At 39.1% G+C, this 17,162-nt stretch overlaps 1 protein-coding gene across 5 annotated transcripts in view; it reads left to right on the forward strand.

Moving 5' to 3' along the window:
* Window positions 1-17,162, forward strand: part of atp11c (ATPase phospholipid transporting 11C (ATP11C blood group)) — a 41,141-nt gene that overhangs the window by 5,685 nt on the left and 18,294 nt on the right. For all 5 annotated transcript variants that reach the window (XM_080900317.1, XM_080900318.1, XM_080900319.1 and 2 more), the window contains exons 2-4: window positions 11,007-11,126; window positions 12,496-12,585; window positions 16,888-16,968. In XM_080900317.1, coding sequence (XP_080756443.1) covers window positions 11,007-11,126; window positions 12,496-12,585; window positions 16,888-16,968 — 291 coding nt within the window. The remainder of the gene's footprint in view (window positions 1-11,006; window positions 11,127-12,495; window positions 12,586-16,887; window positions 16,969-17,162) is intronic.

Consider the following 17,162-nt stretch of genomic DNA (forward strand, 5'->3'; position numbering starts at 1 on the left):
GTACTGGGGCAACTACCGGTACTGCAGCATTACAAGCATTCAGTTATTGCAGCATTATCCGTCCTTCAGAATGCTTCAGATGTGTTTTTCCATGCTGGTCTGGCTTTTGACATGCTGACTACTGTTAACAACTAGTAGCACCTGTTGGAAACGTGCTAGGGGCTTTCAGTAACTGATGAGAATCAAGAATTCCCGAACAGAGCTGTTACTCTTTGGTTAGCAGTAAGGGTAACAGTGCATCTAAGTGCCACAGCCCATAGAAGGCATGTAAAGTCATCTGATTTATCAGGCCTGTTTGATTAGGGGAGATGCATATTGATTATGTGTGCTCAGTTTTGCCGCCATTAGTCTTGCAACCGTGAACTGGCTGGTGAAGAGAATTGCTTACTCTGTTTTCTCTCATCCTTCCTGTCTCCGTCTGATCTCTTGCACTCTGCCCAGTAATAGAAACACAGCCAAAGAAGCTCATCTGCAACACACAGCGGGATAATAAATATATTTAGCGTGGGGATAGAGGTACCATGAAAGAATAAACGGCCTGCTGTGAGATAGTGGGCTGATGAAATATAGTGGGGGAGACCGGAAAGACCTGCGTGACTCAAGCCTGAAAAACTGTAGTGAATCTGGGGGTTAGATATGTTGCCTCTTTGCGCCTCGCAGTTTCCTTTCGAATGGACGGACATTTTCAGCCTTCCTATAGTGGAGGGGGCAGTTCAGGCTCAATACAAAGGGACCATGGATGGCTTTTTCTGGCAATTTTTCCACTTCCTTTTAAAACCTGGATTGAATTCTCAGTTTGTACCTCTAAATAATTCAGGTTGCTTCATTTATTTTGAATTCTCCTTACACTCCTCCTGCCGTTCCTGACCCCCACCTATCCTCACCAGGCTAGTGGCACTCAAAATGCATCCTCATCATCCATATATGTATAAAGGCTCATCCAGAGATTTTCTGTGCTATGGCTCAGCTCTAGCGTTACTCAGAGTGTTTGCTGTGAGATGCGAAGAGAATACTGAGATGTGTGTATTCTGGGTGTTTGTGTTTTTTGCTTCGTGTCTATGTCTCCATCCGTGTGTCTGCGCATGGAGGAAGTTGGGTGGGGACGTCAGCATCTGTGCTGTTTCATCATCCCAGTTTTTCATCGTCACCCAAAATGATAGGGTACTCGCTGACACAGAGAGAGAGGAACAGCATGTTAGGATTTAACGAATGCTGGAAGAAAGACGAACGTGTCCCCTCCTACACGTTCATCACTTAGGTAAAGCAACAGCCTCCAGTGATTATCTTCATGGCAAACTCCTGGCTAGGAAGGAAGTGTTGTTTAGTCAAAGGGTGAAAGATTTGTCTTTTTAATGTGGCTACAGTTCACTGAGAAGAAATGCTTTGTAGGAATACCACAGTCAACCATGCCTTCTAAGCAGTGGAAGCAGGGGAAGGAAAGGGCCACCATTGATTTTTGTCATTAGTCTTGTTGCTCTCCTATGCAGCGTCTTAGGATAATTAATTGAGTAGTAATTACAGTCAGTGTAGCTTGGTACATTATTAAAGATAATGTCATCAGAGGGGCTGTAGCTGAGATGGAGTTTTTTTAAAGCTTGTCAGCATTAGGACATACTGTAAATGCTGTTTTTTTTTGTTGGTGTTGCATGGCTCTCTGCCAGTGTGGTGTGGGGGAGCAACCATTGTAGTGTACTGCAGTTTAGAAACCCATGCTCTACATGGGGAAAAAAGCAGCCGCATCAAGAACTTATGTCTAAGTAGCTAAATCTAGTGATTTGTCACACACACACACACACACACACACACACACACACACACACACACACACACACACACGCGCAAACAGAGTACAGTACAGAGAGTGTGCACTTAGCTGGAAAAACCATACCCCATCTAAGGCTAAACTACTTTGATATATAATTAAAGAGAAATTTAAGTGTGACTAGGCTGTAGTTTAAAATGTGCTTGCTTTTCCAGGCCTTAAAATGTGAAGTCTGGAGGTTTTCTCCGTGAAATCCCTGGAAAATAATGTGCTTTTCTCATTCTCCGCAGGACTTTAATTTAACTGGTTGAGAACAAAGTGAATAGGTGAACAAAGTTCACACTCCTGAAGGCGGATTAAGTTATGTGTTAGTAAATGAATGTTTCAAGACTAAACCGGTTAAAAACATCCATGTCTATATTGTCTGACCACAGTTGTCTGTCAGCAGTTTGTGACTTCACATGCATTTCCTGTTTTTAATATTAATGGGCTTTTATTGTGTTTCTTTAAATTTCAAAGGTCATCTTTTTTGATGTTACTCACAGAAAATACTTCAGCTTGGGGATGACCTTTAAAAAGCCTCTCATGAAACCTGTTACTCACAAAACAACTATGGCTTTTAGACATTTTATAAGTTGTCACTATACCAAAAGTGTCGCTATATGTGTCTGTGACCAAAATGTTTGAGGAAGTTGTTCCCAGTGCAAGGTCATGATGAGTTTCCCTCCTCCCTGTTGTCGAGAGATGCAGTCTAATATAGGTCAGTACCAGCCAATGGTACACTACACTCTGTGTCTAGTACAGCTGCAGGCATGCTAGTGGAACAATGAGCCTTTGCCTATCCACAACAGCTCCTTAGGATCAGCGCGCAGTTCAAGTTGGACTGTTATTACTCTGAAGGCTATTCATCACAATGTGCAAACAGCGGACAGAGGAAGAGAGTAGCCTTTAATATGGGGCCTTAATTCAATGCCATGGGCCAAGTGTTGCTGAATCCATAATGGAGGTAACTCCTATTATAGTATCATATGGATTAATGTATCTACCTTTTATTGATTTGGTAACCTTTTGTCTGAAACTGTTATTTGCTGCTTTTAATGTTTTATTTATTTATTTTTGGAGAGGGAACTTTATTAACTTAATTGCAAAATTCAGGTGTGTTGCATTGTGTCCAAGTGTGCTGCTTAAGAGACAAATGCTGTTTAAAGCTTTTTGTGCGATTGCTTTATTATGTGCTGAACCACCCAAAACCACTTTTGCATGAAATTAATGGTGCTGTACAAAGACAAGTCGATTTGATGTAACACTGTATGGGAATGAAGCAATAGTCCTTCTGCTTTGTTAGGAGAGTAAATATCCTTTTTTAAAAACTTTTAAAGTGAACTTTGTCTGAACTTGTAGTCTCTTCAGTAAAACTGTTTTTATTCTAGGTGTTCCACTCATAATGAGATGAAAGAAGCTGACTTTGAATTCTAAAGTAATATAGGCGCAGTAGAGTTTTTGTAGTGTGTTCAGATTTTGCAGGCATCATCAGCCACGTAACCAGTGGTTGCTGATATATTTGTGGACTATTTATTGAATCATCTTTCTTTTAAACTGGACAAAACTGAGCAGCCAAGGGGCCTAAATGAGGATGAAGAGCACCTTTGAGCAGCCTTTGAATGATCAAACAGGTGACAAACACATATGCTATTAAATAATCTGGATGCACATCCTGTAATCTGTGGCGCTAACTGTGTAAAACTACCAATATGTGACTAGCTTACATAGCATAGACTCCGGGATAGCTCAAAATGTCTTTGGATGAAGGAATGGGGATTTCAGTTCTGGGAATCTTTTTGTATTTTGAATCTGTTAGGTTTAAAAACAGCTAAAGGACTTTGTGCTGAAATTAGACAAAATAGCCCACGTAAGATTGCTTGATTTAGAAATTGTTTTCCCACACAAGAAATACAACAAAGAGGTGAGTACTCCTCAAAGTCGTTGTAGTAACAAAGCTTTAATTTTGTGCCTTTGTGCTATATTTTCCTCAAAGGAAAATGTAGCCACTCTAAATTCTTCTGGTATGGGCAGTGAGCACTTTGATGTGTAATCAAAATTGAGAGAGTTACAATTAGTGAGACCGAGTGAGCATGCTGGAATAGGACAGGCAAGTGGGCTGACAAGAAAAACAGAGAATGTAACGGAGCAATGTGCCAGAGAGCTGCAAGGGTAAACAGCACTAACTCAGCCCATGTATCTTTCCCCTTTTATTCAAACAGTCATTACTCAGCTTTTTTTTTTTTTGCTTGTCATAATCACAGTTTTAAGTTTCTGTTAGAATGTTTTTCCTGTCGTCATTAACGGTTTTTAAAACAGTTTGCTAGAGACGAAGCATTTGTTCTGGAAAGCCTTCCAATACTGTCAGAATCCTTTCGGGTGTTTAGGCATATATTTTATGTTTCGCTCACACTTTCTCCTCAATGTGGGGAAAATAGAAAACAAAGATCCAGTTCAGTGACATTCTCAGTGTAGTGCAGGTTGTACACATGCAGCATGAACAAGAACAAACATTCGTCCCTAGTGCTCTCTCTTCTTTGCAAAGCTCCCTCACACCTCATTAAATATATTTAAGTAGCTTTTCTGAGTGCATTTTTTGAAGCTTAATGGCACAGCTCTTGCATTATGTACTGGAAGAGCTTAGTGTTTTATAACCCTGCTGCACAAGGTTATAAAACCACCAATGGAGACTGATCAGAACAAAGCTGAGCATACTGTATTCTTTTGGGCTTACATTTTCAAATTGCTTCAACAGTTTAGTAAGAAAAAGCTACAGCATCGATTTAGTTTGACCACAAAATCTATTTGTGTCCAGAAAAACAGCACTTGCTGAACCATTGTCACACTTTGTCAGTAGATTTTTTTTCTTCTGCACACTACAGTGTCATCTTTACTTCTTGCAAGACATGCACGTATAAGCTGTTGGAGACACAATTCAGTTAAACCTTGACAGAAGGCTTAACAGCAAAAGATCAGAAAACACTTTCTTGTCCAGAGAGAGAAATTGTGCGACCCAAAACCACTTCTGGCGGTCTCTGTAACAGACTTGCTGGCCATAAATGGTAACATGTTTGTGTCAATGAAGCAGCGTGACAAAGAACTGGATTTCTTCTAACACTCCCGTGTCATTTACACCTCAGGATCATCTGAGGGTTTTGCATTTCTGCTCTGGAAGACAAAGAAAAAACAGCAGTATTGAATCTGCTATTTTCTCTAAATGAAGTGTACAAGCATATGCTGTTATGTAAAGACAGCGATCACGTGTAGAAAGAATGTATAACAGCACAGCCACAAAGTACTCAGTTTATCTTGATTGTGTGGTTTTTACTGTAGATTGTTTGATGTACAGTTGTGGTCAGGAGTTTACATACACCCATGGGCATGAACATCATGGGAGTTTTGGGCTTTTGATGATTTCTTGAAACTGTTTCTCTTTCTCTATTCCACATAGAGTTAAACTTATTGAAACAGGCTCAAATCACTCAATCACTTAAATCTTTTAATAAGTGTTGCCGAAGGTTCTACAATGCCCTTTAACTTTAACTAAGTGCTAGTTCATTGCTAGTGTGAATGTGAACGGTTGTCTATTGTGGTACAATGTGGTGAAATGGTCTGCCCGGTCTTTTGCAGTTTGTTGGTTGGTTTATGGAGTGTTTTGTGTCTTATGGTATGAATTATGCAAGTATTGCTCACAGGAACGGCACAACATCATGTTCTCGTACACAGCCACATCTGACCTACTTCTGGCTTGGTTGTATCATTTTTAGAGCAGAAATAATTATTAGGTACACCATAGTAGCTGTTCAGTCGGTCTATCACTATTATAATATAATATAGGAGTGTGTGTCTGTATGTGTGAGGAAGAAATATAATGCAGTCAAATAAAATACTTCAGACTGCTACACAAGAAAAATGACCACAGTGGTATCAGCATCTCAATGATACAGTGCCAAAGGCATTAAAAATACATGAAATAATCATTTAAAAATCTGCGCTGTCAGAGAGTTGTGGTCTTGATGGATTGTGATACAATGAATAGGCCTTGTAATTTTCTGGTTACTCAGTTAGTTCTGCTTACAACATGCAGATTGACAAAACAGGATAGTCACTGAATAGTGAGATGGTGTGACAGCGCACAGTGTCATCAGACCAGAGTCATCATTGGGTGTTTGGCACCAGCTGAATGCAGTCTTACATTCCCCTCGCTCTCAGCGGAGCACCTTTCCCCCTCCGTCCAAGCCTGTGCTTATTTCACAATGTATGCATAATTAAATTTAGGGCATATTTTAATATAAAGTTTTAAGCCCCGCTCAATTTTCTAATGCACCATTTATTTTTGACTGAGCAATTACATCTCAGCTCGATTGACCATCGGCTATTTGCTTTATTGATCTCCATTCACTTTTGGTAGTTGGTGCTTTATCATCAAGGGTGAATACAGTTTGATATTGACATACTGGCACTTGACTCTGCTTTACTTACTAACATCACTGCCATTGAATAGATTTGTTTGACCTTTGACAGTGAAGCAGAGATAATGCAATAAGTTCTGTTTTTCCTTACATTAGCATTTCTTCTACGGGCTTTAGCTCACTTTTTTGGAGATGAGCATTGCAATCACGTAACTGCTCAAAAATGAAGTGGCCCCCACCATCTGACCCTCATTATATTTTACAGTGACTCCACCACTAAATCAATGGCCGTTCAATAGTTCTATTCTTATCTTTAGTGCCGTAGGGCATAGACTATTTCCTCATTCAATACAGAATACTTTTTCCAGTTTTCACCATGAGTTATGTTTGTGTAGGTGCCGCTTCTTTTTGAGAACCCTCTCTGAGGTGACGGGGTTTGCTTATGTGTGCTCTTTCACAGCTTTTAAGCACTATTGTTGGCTTAGTCTGCATTACAAGTAGCATTTTTTCCTGACTGATCCGTGACCTTAAAACTATGGACAGAAGCCAGTAACCTAGTATTGCTAGCTGTCTGGTCTATGAACCCGTAAAGTAAAATCCAGAGCCCTTGAATACTTTGATTCAATGATATTCTGGTTGTAGAAGGTGTGTTTGCTTGCATTTTATGCTGTGATAGAGAAGCCCTTTGTAAAAGTGTTCTATTGTTTACTACTAGTTAAAAATTTGCTTTTACAGTTCTTTCAGAGTCCATAGGACAACTTTCATAGTTACTTCTTCTACACAGAGTCAGTATAGAGATCCTTGGGTTATTGCTCCTGGGGGCAGATTATTGCTATTTGATATGGGTGAGGGATATGGATATGCATCAAATCTTGGATCCTGTTGTACTTCTTTCCTCTCAAACTCCTCTTCCCACTCACACTCTGTTTGCATCCGGTCCTGATGGAGTGTAACTGTGTGCTGATCGGGTGGGGGATGCTAAAGTTGACATCCATACTGAGGTGTGAATGTGGCTGTTCATGCATAAGGGAACATTATGTAAACCTATTGGCTCCCTTTTCTAGTCTGGACTATAGGAAAGATGGGATGTTTTTTTTACAGAATTAACACTAAGAATTTGTTCTTATTTAGCCCCCCCCCCCCAACTATTAATGAGAAGCAAATGGCTGCATAAATTCATTATGAATGCTGCGATTTTTATTTATTTATTTTGGTCCCTACTTGCATAAATTAGACTTCAAGTGTTTGAGGCCATTCTTTGATCTAACCCCTTGTCTGAAACAGACTTTGGGAAGTTTGCTGTCCAGGTGGCCGCAATTCACATGTTCCCTGGCACTTGTCCAGGATCAGATGTTCATGATAATTTGTCGTCTCAGCCCACATGCTACTGGCCTTTTATATTAGATAAAGCAGATCCCCTGCCAGCACAACTTTAATTATTTACAGTCACAGTATTAGCAGAACAACTTATGCTTGAACAGAAAATATAGCTATTTTTAAAACATGTGGCTAGAGTCCTCATTTGGACGATGAAATAAAATGACTACAGCACGCAAGCGTATTTTCTGACACTCTTTCTGTGTGTCTTCTTTGTGTCAGTGTCTGATATTTTTTGCTTATGCAATGACATTTGAAAGTAGGCATTCATCATTGTTTTTTGTTTTAAAAATAATTTGGCTGGTAAAAATGAAGTACTTGTTCACAATATCAAGAGTTTATGATTAATCCCAGAGATGAATCGCCTGTCTGTCTGGCAAGTAGTGCTTTCTGTTGTGGTTGTAGAGTGGTCATTTTCTTTTTTTTTTTTTTTTTTTTTTTTTTTTTTTTTTTTAGATATTAATGTTAATGTGCATAATTGTACATAAATACAAGGGGACTAAACAAAGACATGTACATTTGGACTATGCGTCAAATATGGTAATTTGATATTGGTTACATACATTAAATTGAAAGTACACTGAAAACCACTGTCAGCTGTGTATTATATATGAGTTTTCTGAAGAATTATAGTGCTGTAAGACTAAGTATCTGACAGCCCGAGGTAGTTTCCCTTCTGCCATTATTGAGTATCCAACCCAACGCCCAGTTGAAGTGATTGATTGGTGAGTGTGTACTACTTTGAAATGAGAGCACTGTGATTCCAGCAGGAAACTAAATCTGTATGCCAGGTTTCCAATAATCAGTTAAATTCACTAGTTATCCAACGTATGAGTACAGTATAAAAATAAGTTGACTAAGCTCCTCCATAGAGAATCATAGAACCTGCTGATTTTAAAAATTACAACACTTGATAATTTGTTTCACTCCTACATCAAAGAATGGCATATTACAGTATGCAGCTTGTTTAACGGCAGATAAGCTTAACAGAAAAGGTATTACATAAATCTCCTCTATCTTGTGATACAGTTTGTGAAAACCGAGCTAAAGTCCAAAAGGTTTCATGGTTTACTTTTTTTTATGTTTCTGAAAATGTCAAAACTTCTAGATCATTAAGCATAAAATATTTCATTGATCTACTATTAATTTTTAACTTAAAGATCACAAGCCATGTTTATTCTTCAAATTATTGTCGTTTAGCAATGATGCATTGGGATAAATACCCATAGCATGTTTGTTAATGGTTAAACCTAAAAACTCTGTTAGGTTTCTGAGAAACCACGCATCAATCACAATCCAGGCCAAAGATGGAAAAGTTGCCGACGTCATTAAGAAGGCAGATTTAGTTGGTTGACCAGTTGCTGGGTGACTGGGGGTTTGCTTTATGAGGTGTTGTTTGTTTGCAGTTCATACATCAAAAACTGTTCCGTAAGCTACATTTTTCTGACATACTGTTCGATTAAGATGAGATACAAGTTAAGATTGGACATAATGTAAAGGCTGGTTGTTCTTGATTGAGAATCCCAGCTGCACACAAAAAAATGCCACAGTCTATCAGTATATTTGGCTTTTTGCATGTGCAATACCTTTTTTCTATTGGTTACAAATGGAAATGTCAAAATATGAAATGGGGAAAGAAGCAGTTAACAACTGTCTCTTATATTTTGACAACTGTTAAAGTAGTAACTAAAGCCACTAAGGCTCTCCAAATCATTTTGGCTCTGAATTTAAAAGTTTTCACAAACTCTTGACATTACACATCCTCGTCATGTTGTTAAAGCTCTCAGTGGAAAGCCTAACCTTTTAACATGGGAAAGAAAATATTCAGGTATACAAACAATATAGATATAATTTAAATGGTCAACAGTTTGTTTATTGTAATAGGGTTAATTATTTACAGTCAACAGAGTCAGGCTAATCTCTCTATAGTGAGATGGGAATATCCTTGAAGATAAGAAAGATGTGAATTGGAAGCAAGTATTGTTGTAGGTCTGGCTAATGCATTGTACTGGCTTTGTTTCCAGCCCTTGTAGCTGTCCACCTAATGGCTTGGCCAATACTTTTAGGTCAAACTTGGCATTCTGGGGACAAAAAAATTGAGATTGGACTCTGTTTTGATTTTGGATAGACCAATTTCCTTTTCAGTGATAATGAATCATCACTCTTGGCACTGATCTTTTCTGTATTTAACGGAATGGATATTGGCTAGATATTTCCTTGAACAATAATAAAGTTGCAAAATCAGTTCTGTAACTCTCTAGGGAACAGTGTAGTGACATATTTAACAAACCTTAAATAAAATAATGTTCACTGTGTGTGGGAGATGTGTAGTCATGGTCTTCTCTTTTTTTCCACACAGAGAAGAATAAACCGTTGTCCTACCTGACAATTTATCACTTTGATTTCTCATGTGAGTTTCCTTTTTTGGGTTGGTATTTACAGTTGCTCTTGAGATTTATGTAAGGTGAGCACCATGGAAGTTATGACAACAACCTGGCTTCTGTGCATTGTTTGATTTACCTTATGTGCCTTTATCATTTTGGCAGGACACAGTATACCTCTGGTTTCTGAACAGGTTCCTCAAATGTTTTCTCTTTCAAATATTAAATTAACACACACATCCACATTAGAGTGCATACTGCATTAGAACAAAAATCTAAGCTGTATATAAAAGATGCAACATCCCCCAAGTGTCAAGTTTGGCATTTGAAAATTTGGAAATCCACTTATTTTTCCTTTTTTTTCTTGCTTTATCTGCTAAAGTTTGAAATGTCTAGCTACCTAGTTTATAAGTTGCTTCACTCACTTTGATATTAAACGGATTGCTATTGGTAACATCTGGACCCAATGGAGTTGTGTGGATATACGAGAAAATGCAGGTTTTGGCCTCTCTGTTTTCACTTGATTAATTTTCTTAACTTTTTTTTTTTAACTGTATTGAACATTTTGACACTATGACAGACATAACAGAAAGTGCACATGCATTTATATAATCTGAAAATAAATTTCACCTTATTTTGAAATCTCTTGAAGATTCTGGCCCTTATTGAATTTTTATCTAGCCATTTTACAATATATTGTCCAGTGCCCAACAGTTTTCCACTTTTCAAATCTTCATTTTCTGATTCACAGTTGAAACTTTAATCTCATAATTATATGGCTGGAATTTAGGCATAATTAGACTGCCTCTGTCTGCAACTATTAAAGAATATGCAATTTTTTTAAATTTGTATTAGATCATGGGTAAAATTTGGACTTTTTTTCTCCCAACAAATTCATGACTGTTGTATGGTGCACACTTGATTTTGTACCCGAATTCAGTATTTAAATGACAGGAAGAAGAGTGAATTACTAACATGTCCTGTTCCTTTTTTTTCTCTCCTCTATTTATCTTAACCCCCATCCCTCCTCTCTAGTTTGGTGGTGAGGACAGAAGAGTAGGCAGTAGGACTATCTATGTTGGTCATCGGCCGTGTCCTGCCAATGAAGTTTTCATCCCACCCAAGTTCTGTGATAACAGGATTGTGTCCTCGAAGGTAAAAACATTACACTCCCATGCATTTGCCAGGGCTCCAGTCTGGCAATGCACCAAGACTTTTGTTTGTTCCTAAGCTTGTGTTATGTTTTATCTACCTGTAGGCAGTTTTTTTTATTTAACACTTGCAAAATGAACTCTTGAACAGTCATCAGCATTCCAGTGGCTTCCTTCCTTTGTTTCCTGTTCCGACTGCTTCTCCTCATACTTGTCTTGGCTCCCAATGGAAGGCGATTATTTGTCTGTCAGTGAAGCACAGACTGTGGCAAGGAAATACATGGCTGCTATTAATGTACTGGAACGGTGGGCAATTCAGGCTTCCCCTGGGCTCTGACTACAACCCCCCTTCTTCACCACCCAAGTCTTACTCTACCTGTTAGTTCTGTGTCAACAGCAGGCTTGGGAAAGTACTGACTGACTGGCTTTGAATATCTAAAGTGAAAGTGATCAGGGGAAGCAAGTGAAGTGATAATAAAATGGCTCTAGGATTTATAGTGATGCAGCGCATCTCAGCGAGGAAGGGTCAATCTATTGGTTTCTGCCAGTATGTCAGGGTAAGCAATCTTTAATTACCCCAGCTGCAGTGTTTATTCTCCCTTGTGCCTCTGCTCTTCCTGTTTCTTTCCAGCAGTGTCCAATCTCTGCCTCTTCTCTCATGTTCTCATTGCACCTGCACCCTCCAACCTCTCTTTCTCGTTGCTTTCACCCTCTTTACTTCTTAGCGAAATGAGATATCCATTCTGCTCGTGTGGCATTTCAACACTATCCCCATGCACTCCACAAAAAAGGGCTTTATTCTTGTTTCTGTGCAAAGCTGTGTAGACGTGCTTTGTTATTGACACAAGGTTACCAGCGGGGTATCGTTGAGAGGTCTCTCAGGGAGTTTTGCAGATAAGTGTTGCTTCAGCGCCGATGATATCAACAGTCATGGCCACTTAAAAAAAAAAAAAAAGAAAACACAAAAACAGTCACCCACCTCGTAAGTTCATTGACTCTGCATTCAAGGGTAGCCAAATATAAGAGATACATATCTAATCTGAATCAGTGGAATACCTGTGGTCCCCCAAGGCCTGTCTCCCTAGTTGGTGCAAAGAACAGAGACTATAAGCTATTGAAGTTGCCTTCCTATTTTCCTTCCCCAGCTCAAACAGAATAAACAAATACAGGACTGTGGATATTGAATGTCTCTAATCTCTCTTCCTTTGCCAAGCCTTTCTTTAACTTTCCTGAGTCTGGTTACAAAACATGGTAGAGTAGAAAAACCACAGAGCGCAGAGCAACAAAGAAAGTCCACATGCAGTTTTTTCCATTTTTTTTTTTCTGTGATTTCATGTTTTTACATATGTGCTTCCTCTTTTCTCCCCCAACAGTATACAGTATGGAACTTTCTACCAAAGAACCTGTTTGAACAATTTAGAAGAATTGCCAATTTCTACTTCCTTATCATCTTCCTGGTGCAGGTAAGGGCAAGCTTTGTCTGTCTGCCAACTCAAACAGTGATAAGTGATATAATCTTTTTAAAATAAGGACTTCGTGGGTGCCTTTTGTTTATTTGATGGTGTTAATTTGTAGTCAGGTCCTCCGTATGAAGGTTAGTTTCGGGCCGCATTATGTTTTTTTTTTTTTAAATTAAGTCTGAATAGATCAGTGTAAGTGATCGACATGCTGACTGTGTTGCCTGCATAAAAAAGGGGTGTGAGAAACTACATCCATGTGCATGTAGCCATAGCAGGTGTGCAATAGTAACAGGATAAGTGTGTGTACAATTATAACAGATGTGAAACTGCTCTACCTTATTTCCTTACTGGGCGTGTTCATTTGCGTGAACTGCAGAAAGTCAAAAAAAAAGTTTATATTGAAGGCACACTGATCAGTACAATTGGTCATGTTTAAATGCCTTGCTTTACTACGCTCCCTTACACCCTGCTCAGGTTATAGCGTTATGCACAGTCTGTCATTTAATCCTGTTTATAACTTTCAAAGAACATGAAAAATTCAGCATTATGGCAAGTCATCAGCAGTTTAATTCAACTAACTCATTCATCCAAGATCTGGTCTCACATGGTTTTCAAGTAAAACGGAAAGAAATTTGAATAGTTGAAAGTTGCTTCTCACTTTGTCTGAGAAGCCCATTTTAACAGGTTTGTAGTACTCTCATGCTAATCCCTGAATTTCTTTTTGTGTCACTGTTTCCTTGGTTTGTCTTGTCCGTGCTTAATTACTGGAAACTGAACTGGTTGAGGACGCTAACTAATAGACTTCAGCTGTACTCTTAAATGACTTCTCTCCTCTCTGAAGATTTGTTATATACATCTGCTTTTGCTCTTCCATTACCTCTTCCTAATGATCCATTTTTGTGGTCCATGGAAATGGAAACTAACTGGTTTCCTTTTAGCGATAACCTAAACTATGGCAGCAAAGGAGCCGTCTAGTGTAAACAGGTGCTCGTTTTAGACCTTGTCAAGAAGGAAGTCCTTTCTCTCGTCATGGACTCTGAGCTTCTGTTCCCAGAAACCCAATGTTTCAGTGTCAGAAATGAAATTAATCTCAAACAATATCACATTAAGTGTAATATTCATTTCCCCCAGCCTTTCTTCTCTAAGTTGTCTGGATTAATTCTATATTATATATATTATTCTGTATTCTGTCTTAGCTAATGCGTATGAATGCTGAATTTTTAATTTTTATTGTATGGAATTAATGTGAGAAGAATCAATGTATGTATGTGAATATGAGGAATTTCTACCTGTGATGTGTTCATTTTACAATGTTTGTGTGTGAATAAATGTATATGTGTGTGTGAGCTTGTGGATGTTATGTATGAGTCAGTGGGTGTCCTGGGTGTTTACCCAAGCTGCAGTGTGGTTGGCATTTCTCCACTAATCCAGTTTCACTTGAGGGGTTCCTTATCCTAACCACTCAGTCTTTCCTATGCAGCTTGCTATTATATTAGATAGTGTGAAACAGGTACACAGATTGTGCGCTCATTTTGCACTTGCATCTTACAGACAGAAATAAACCTTCACATTTCCCCCGAGAGGCTTAATGCAAATACTCTACCAACAACTAAATGTCATGCATCCTCCAACTCTGTTCTATCCTCCTTTTGTCTCACATTGTCATTTGGTGTCTTTCTTTCTGTCTCACATAACCTCCAATTCGCTGCAGCGCTGCACTGCTGACGTCAGCAGCCAGGAAGCCCTCTGTACATCTGAGTGCCACAAATAGACACAGGCTGATAAAAAAGCACCACTCTCCTATAAATAGCCCTGCGTGTCTTTGCTTGAATTTGATTGAATGGGAATAGAGCACTGTGGGAGAAATGGTGTTGAGAGGGTGAGAGAAAAGGAGAGACCGAGGAGGGTGGAAAAAAAAAAAGAGAGGATGAAGGGGTGGGAGGATGCGAGGACCCACTGCTTTGGGACCCCGGGGAACTGCTGTCTGTCTCTCACTCTGACACACTTCCCGGCTCAGATGAAGGGCTTTCTGCTGCCCCGTTCTGCTGCTGTGATATCACACCAGCACATCAGCAGCAGTACACTCTTATTGCTGTGATTTTTTTCTTTTTTTTTGGCTTTGCATTTGGTGCAGTGGAGGCAAGTGTGTATAAAGTTGGTGGCGGTTGTTCTTAATGGGTGCAGATGAATTGATAAAAGGTTGAGTATATGAATGTTTTATTTTTCTTAGGGGTAGCTGTGTATATAGTGACGTTCTGCTATACTTAAATTGCCACTGAGCCATTGCTGTTGTATAAGTAGAGGCACACGTGCTTTCCAAAAATGTTCCAAGAATTTGTCCATGATATTCCTGACAATGGATACGTTGTGCTGAGTGAGATCAAACTGCATGTATGTTCAGAAACCACCTGGGGCTACACAACCTTGATGTTTTTAAATCACCAAAACAAGGAAGCACCACTTAGTGGTTTTAGTATTAAACACAAATAAATTTTTTTTAAATTATAGCTAAACAGCAAAAATAGTTTAAGCAGGTTTAATATAGATGCATTAAATTTCAGTAAAAAACCCGTCTGTTCCAAAAATGGAGGCTGTCCTAGATACAGCTATGTCTTCGAGGCCTGTCAAGTGATTTGAAATTGTATTATAGTGTGGGATTAAGGTTGTTTTGTGTGGGTTTTGTTGATGAACAGATAAAATGCCACCATCAGCTCTTTCTTTTTTAGTCCTCTATTGAACAGTGGCTAAGGATAAATCAAAATCAAACAACTCTGAGGCTGAAAGTTGGCTTTGTAAAGCATTTTCTTTATACTGTGGTAAACCTTTGCTGGGTTTTGCCATCTGGCTGCTGCATCAGAGAGACGTTAGTTTCTATTTTTCTTTCTGTGATCAGACAAATCTAAATCCAGTCATGTGAACAAGAGGTGATGGACATTAAAGGGGGCCTATTATACTCATGTTCAACTCCATATTTTTATTACTGATCTCTACTAGTTTAGCATTTCATAATTCAAAGCTCAAAATAACTTGCAATCTTATACTGGGCATTGGTGCAAATCCTTAGGTTACCCACTATCTCAAACAAGCTGATTTAGCTCATCTGCCTTTAGGGGTCACCTTCTCTTTAGTCCAGTTCTCATTGGCTGCTTTTCTCAAGAGACACTTTCATGACTGTGTAGCTATCTAGTCTTAAGATCTAAAGATTCTTGAAAGTATACCCCCAAATACTCTTGAATGATTGCTGGCTCTCCAACACATCAGGCCACTGCGGCAATATTAATACTTTTGTCTCACCAGAATAGCTACAAACATAATGCACTACTCTAAATCTTCAAATGGTGGAGGTGAACTTGTCTGTCTCTGCTTTGTAATTGATTTATCCTTTAATGAACTGTAATCACAGTAAGGTTCGGATGGATTTCTAGTGCACTGCCCTTGTACTTTTATGAGTGTGTTTTTGAATGGGTAAAGTATGTGGATCTGTGTTTGTGTCAGACAGTGCTTACTAAGTTTGCTGCCATTTTTATTTAATTTTCAGTTCAAGTGCAGTTGAGGAACACTGGAGACTGCATCAAAACATATCCTACTTGAGCCGATGTCTATCTGACACTTTGTAATGCTCCTGGTCAGAATATGAATGAGCTGGATGTGCTGTAACATCCAGTCTGGCTCATGGGGAGCCCAACTGCATTCTGCAGGATCAGAAATGCAAGCGTAAATCCTTCTGATAGGTTTAGGTGACATAAACACAAAGAGCTTTCTGTTTGCTGAGATTTTAGCTGGGTGCCTTGTGAGCCACTGCTCTTAAGCTGGATGTTTACCTGATCCTCACATTCTTATTACATACATGACTTATAAATGCAAAAAACCAAGTCTGATCCCCATACTCTACCTCTAGATTCTCTCACGAAATCCTCAGGCAGGTAAGGTCGGTTTGTCAAAGCTTTCTGCTGGCCCTCTTCCATGCCTTGGCAGAGACACAGTAGTGTTGGAATGCCTGCAGATTAAGCACTCTATCCCTGGCTCACTTGATTAAAAGTTCCGTGGTCCAGAACCTCCTTCTCTCCCCTCCAAAATGTAAATGTCTCCCTTGTGTTCCCTACTGATGAACAAATATGGGAAGTAGTAGAAAAGGACTACACCCTGCATTTAGAGGGCCTGCCTCATCATGCAAACCGTTACCACACATTGCTGCTGTAGGAGGACTCTGTAGTGATGTATGTAATACATTGGCATTGAAACAAAAAAGCATATGTTTATTGCTGAGCGTTAACATTGCGTTTCTCTTTTTCTTCTTCCTATTAGGTGATAGTGGATACCCCCACCAGCCCAGTCACCAGTGGCCTACCATTATTTTTTGTGATTACAGTAACTGCTATCAAGCAGGTAAGATATGTTCCTAATGAGAGTAAGTTTTGGTAGCAGTCACTTTATTGTGATTTTGTTTTTTGTTTTTTTAAATAGCCGTGTCTTATTGTCCTCCTTCTCTGTATAACACAGCCCCCCTTTCTTCATAACTGCCTTGGTGTGATTTTTGTGTAAAGTACGTGCCTAATGCTCTCTTGGGTTTTGTATTAATG

The sequence above is a fragment of the Rhamphochromis sp. 'chilingali' genome (assembly GCF_963969265.1).
Source record: "Rhamphochromis sp. 'chilingali' genome assembly, chromosome: 13".
Classification (NCBI taxonomy): domain Eukaryota; kingdom Metazoa; phylum Chordata; class Actinopteri; order Cichliformes; family Cichlidae; genus Rhamphochromis; species Rhamphochromis sp. 'chilingali'.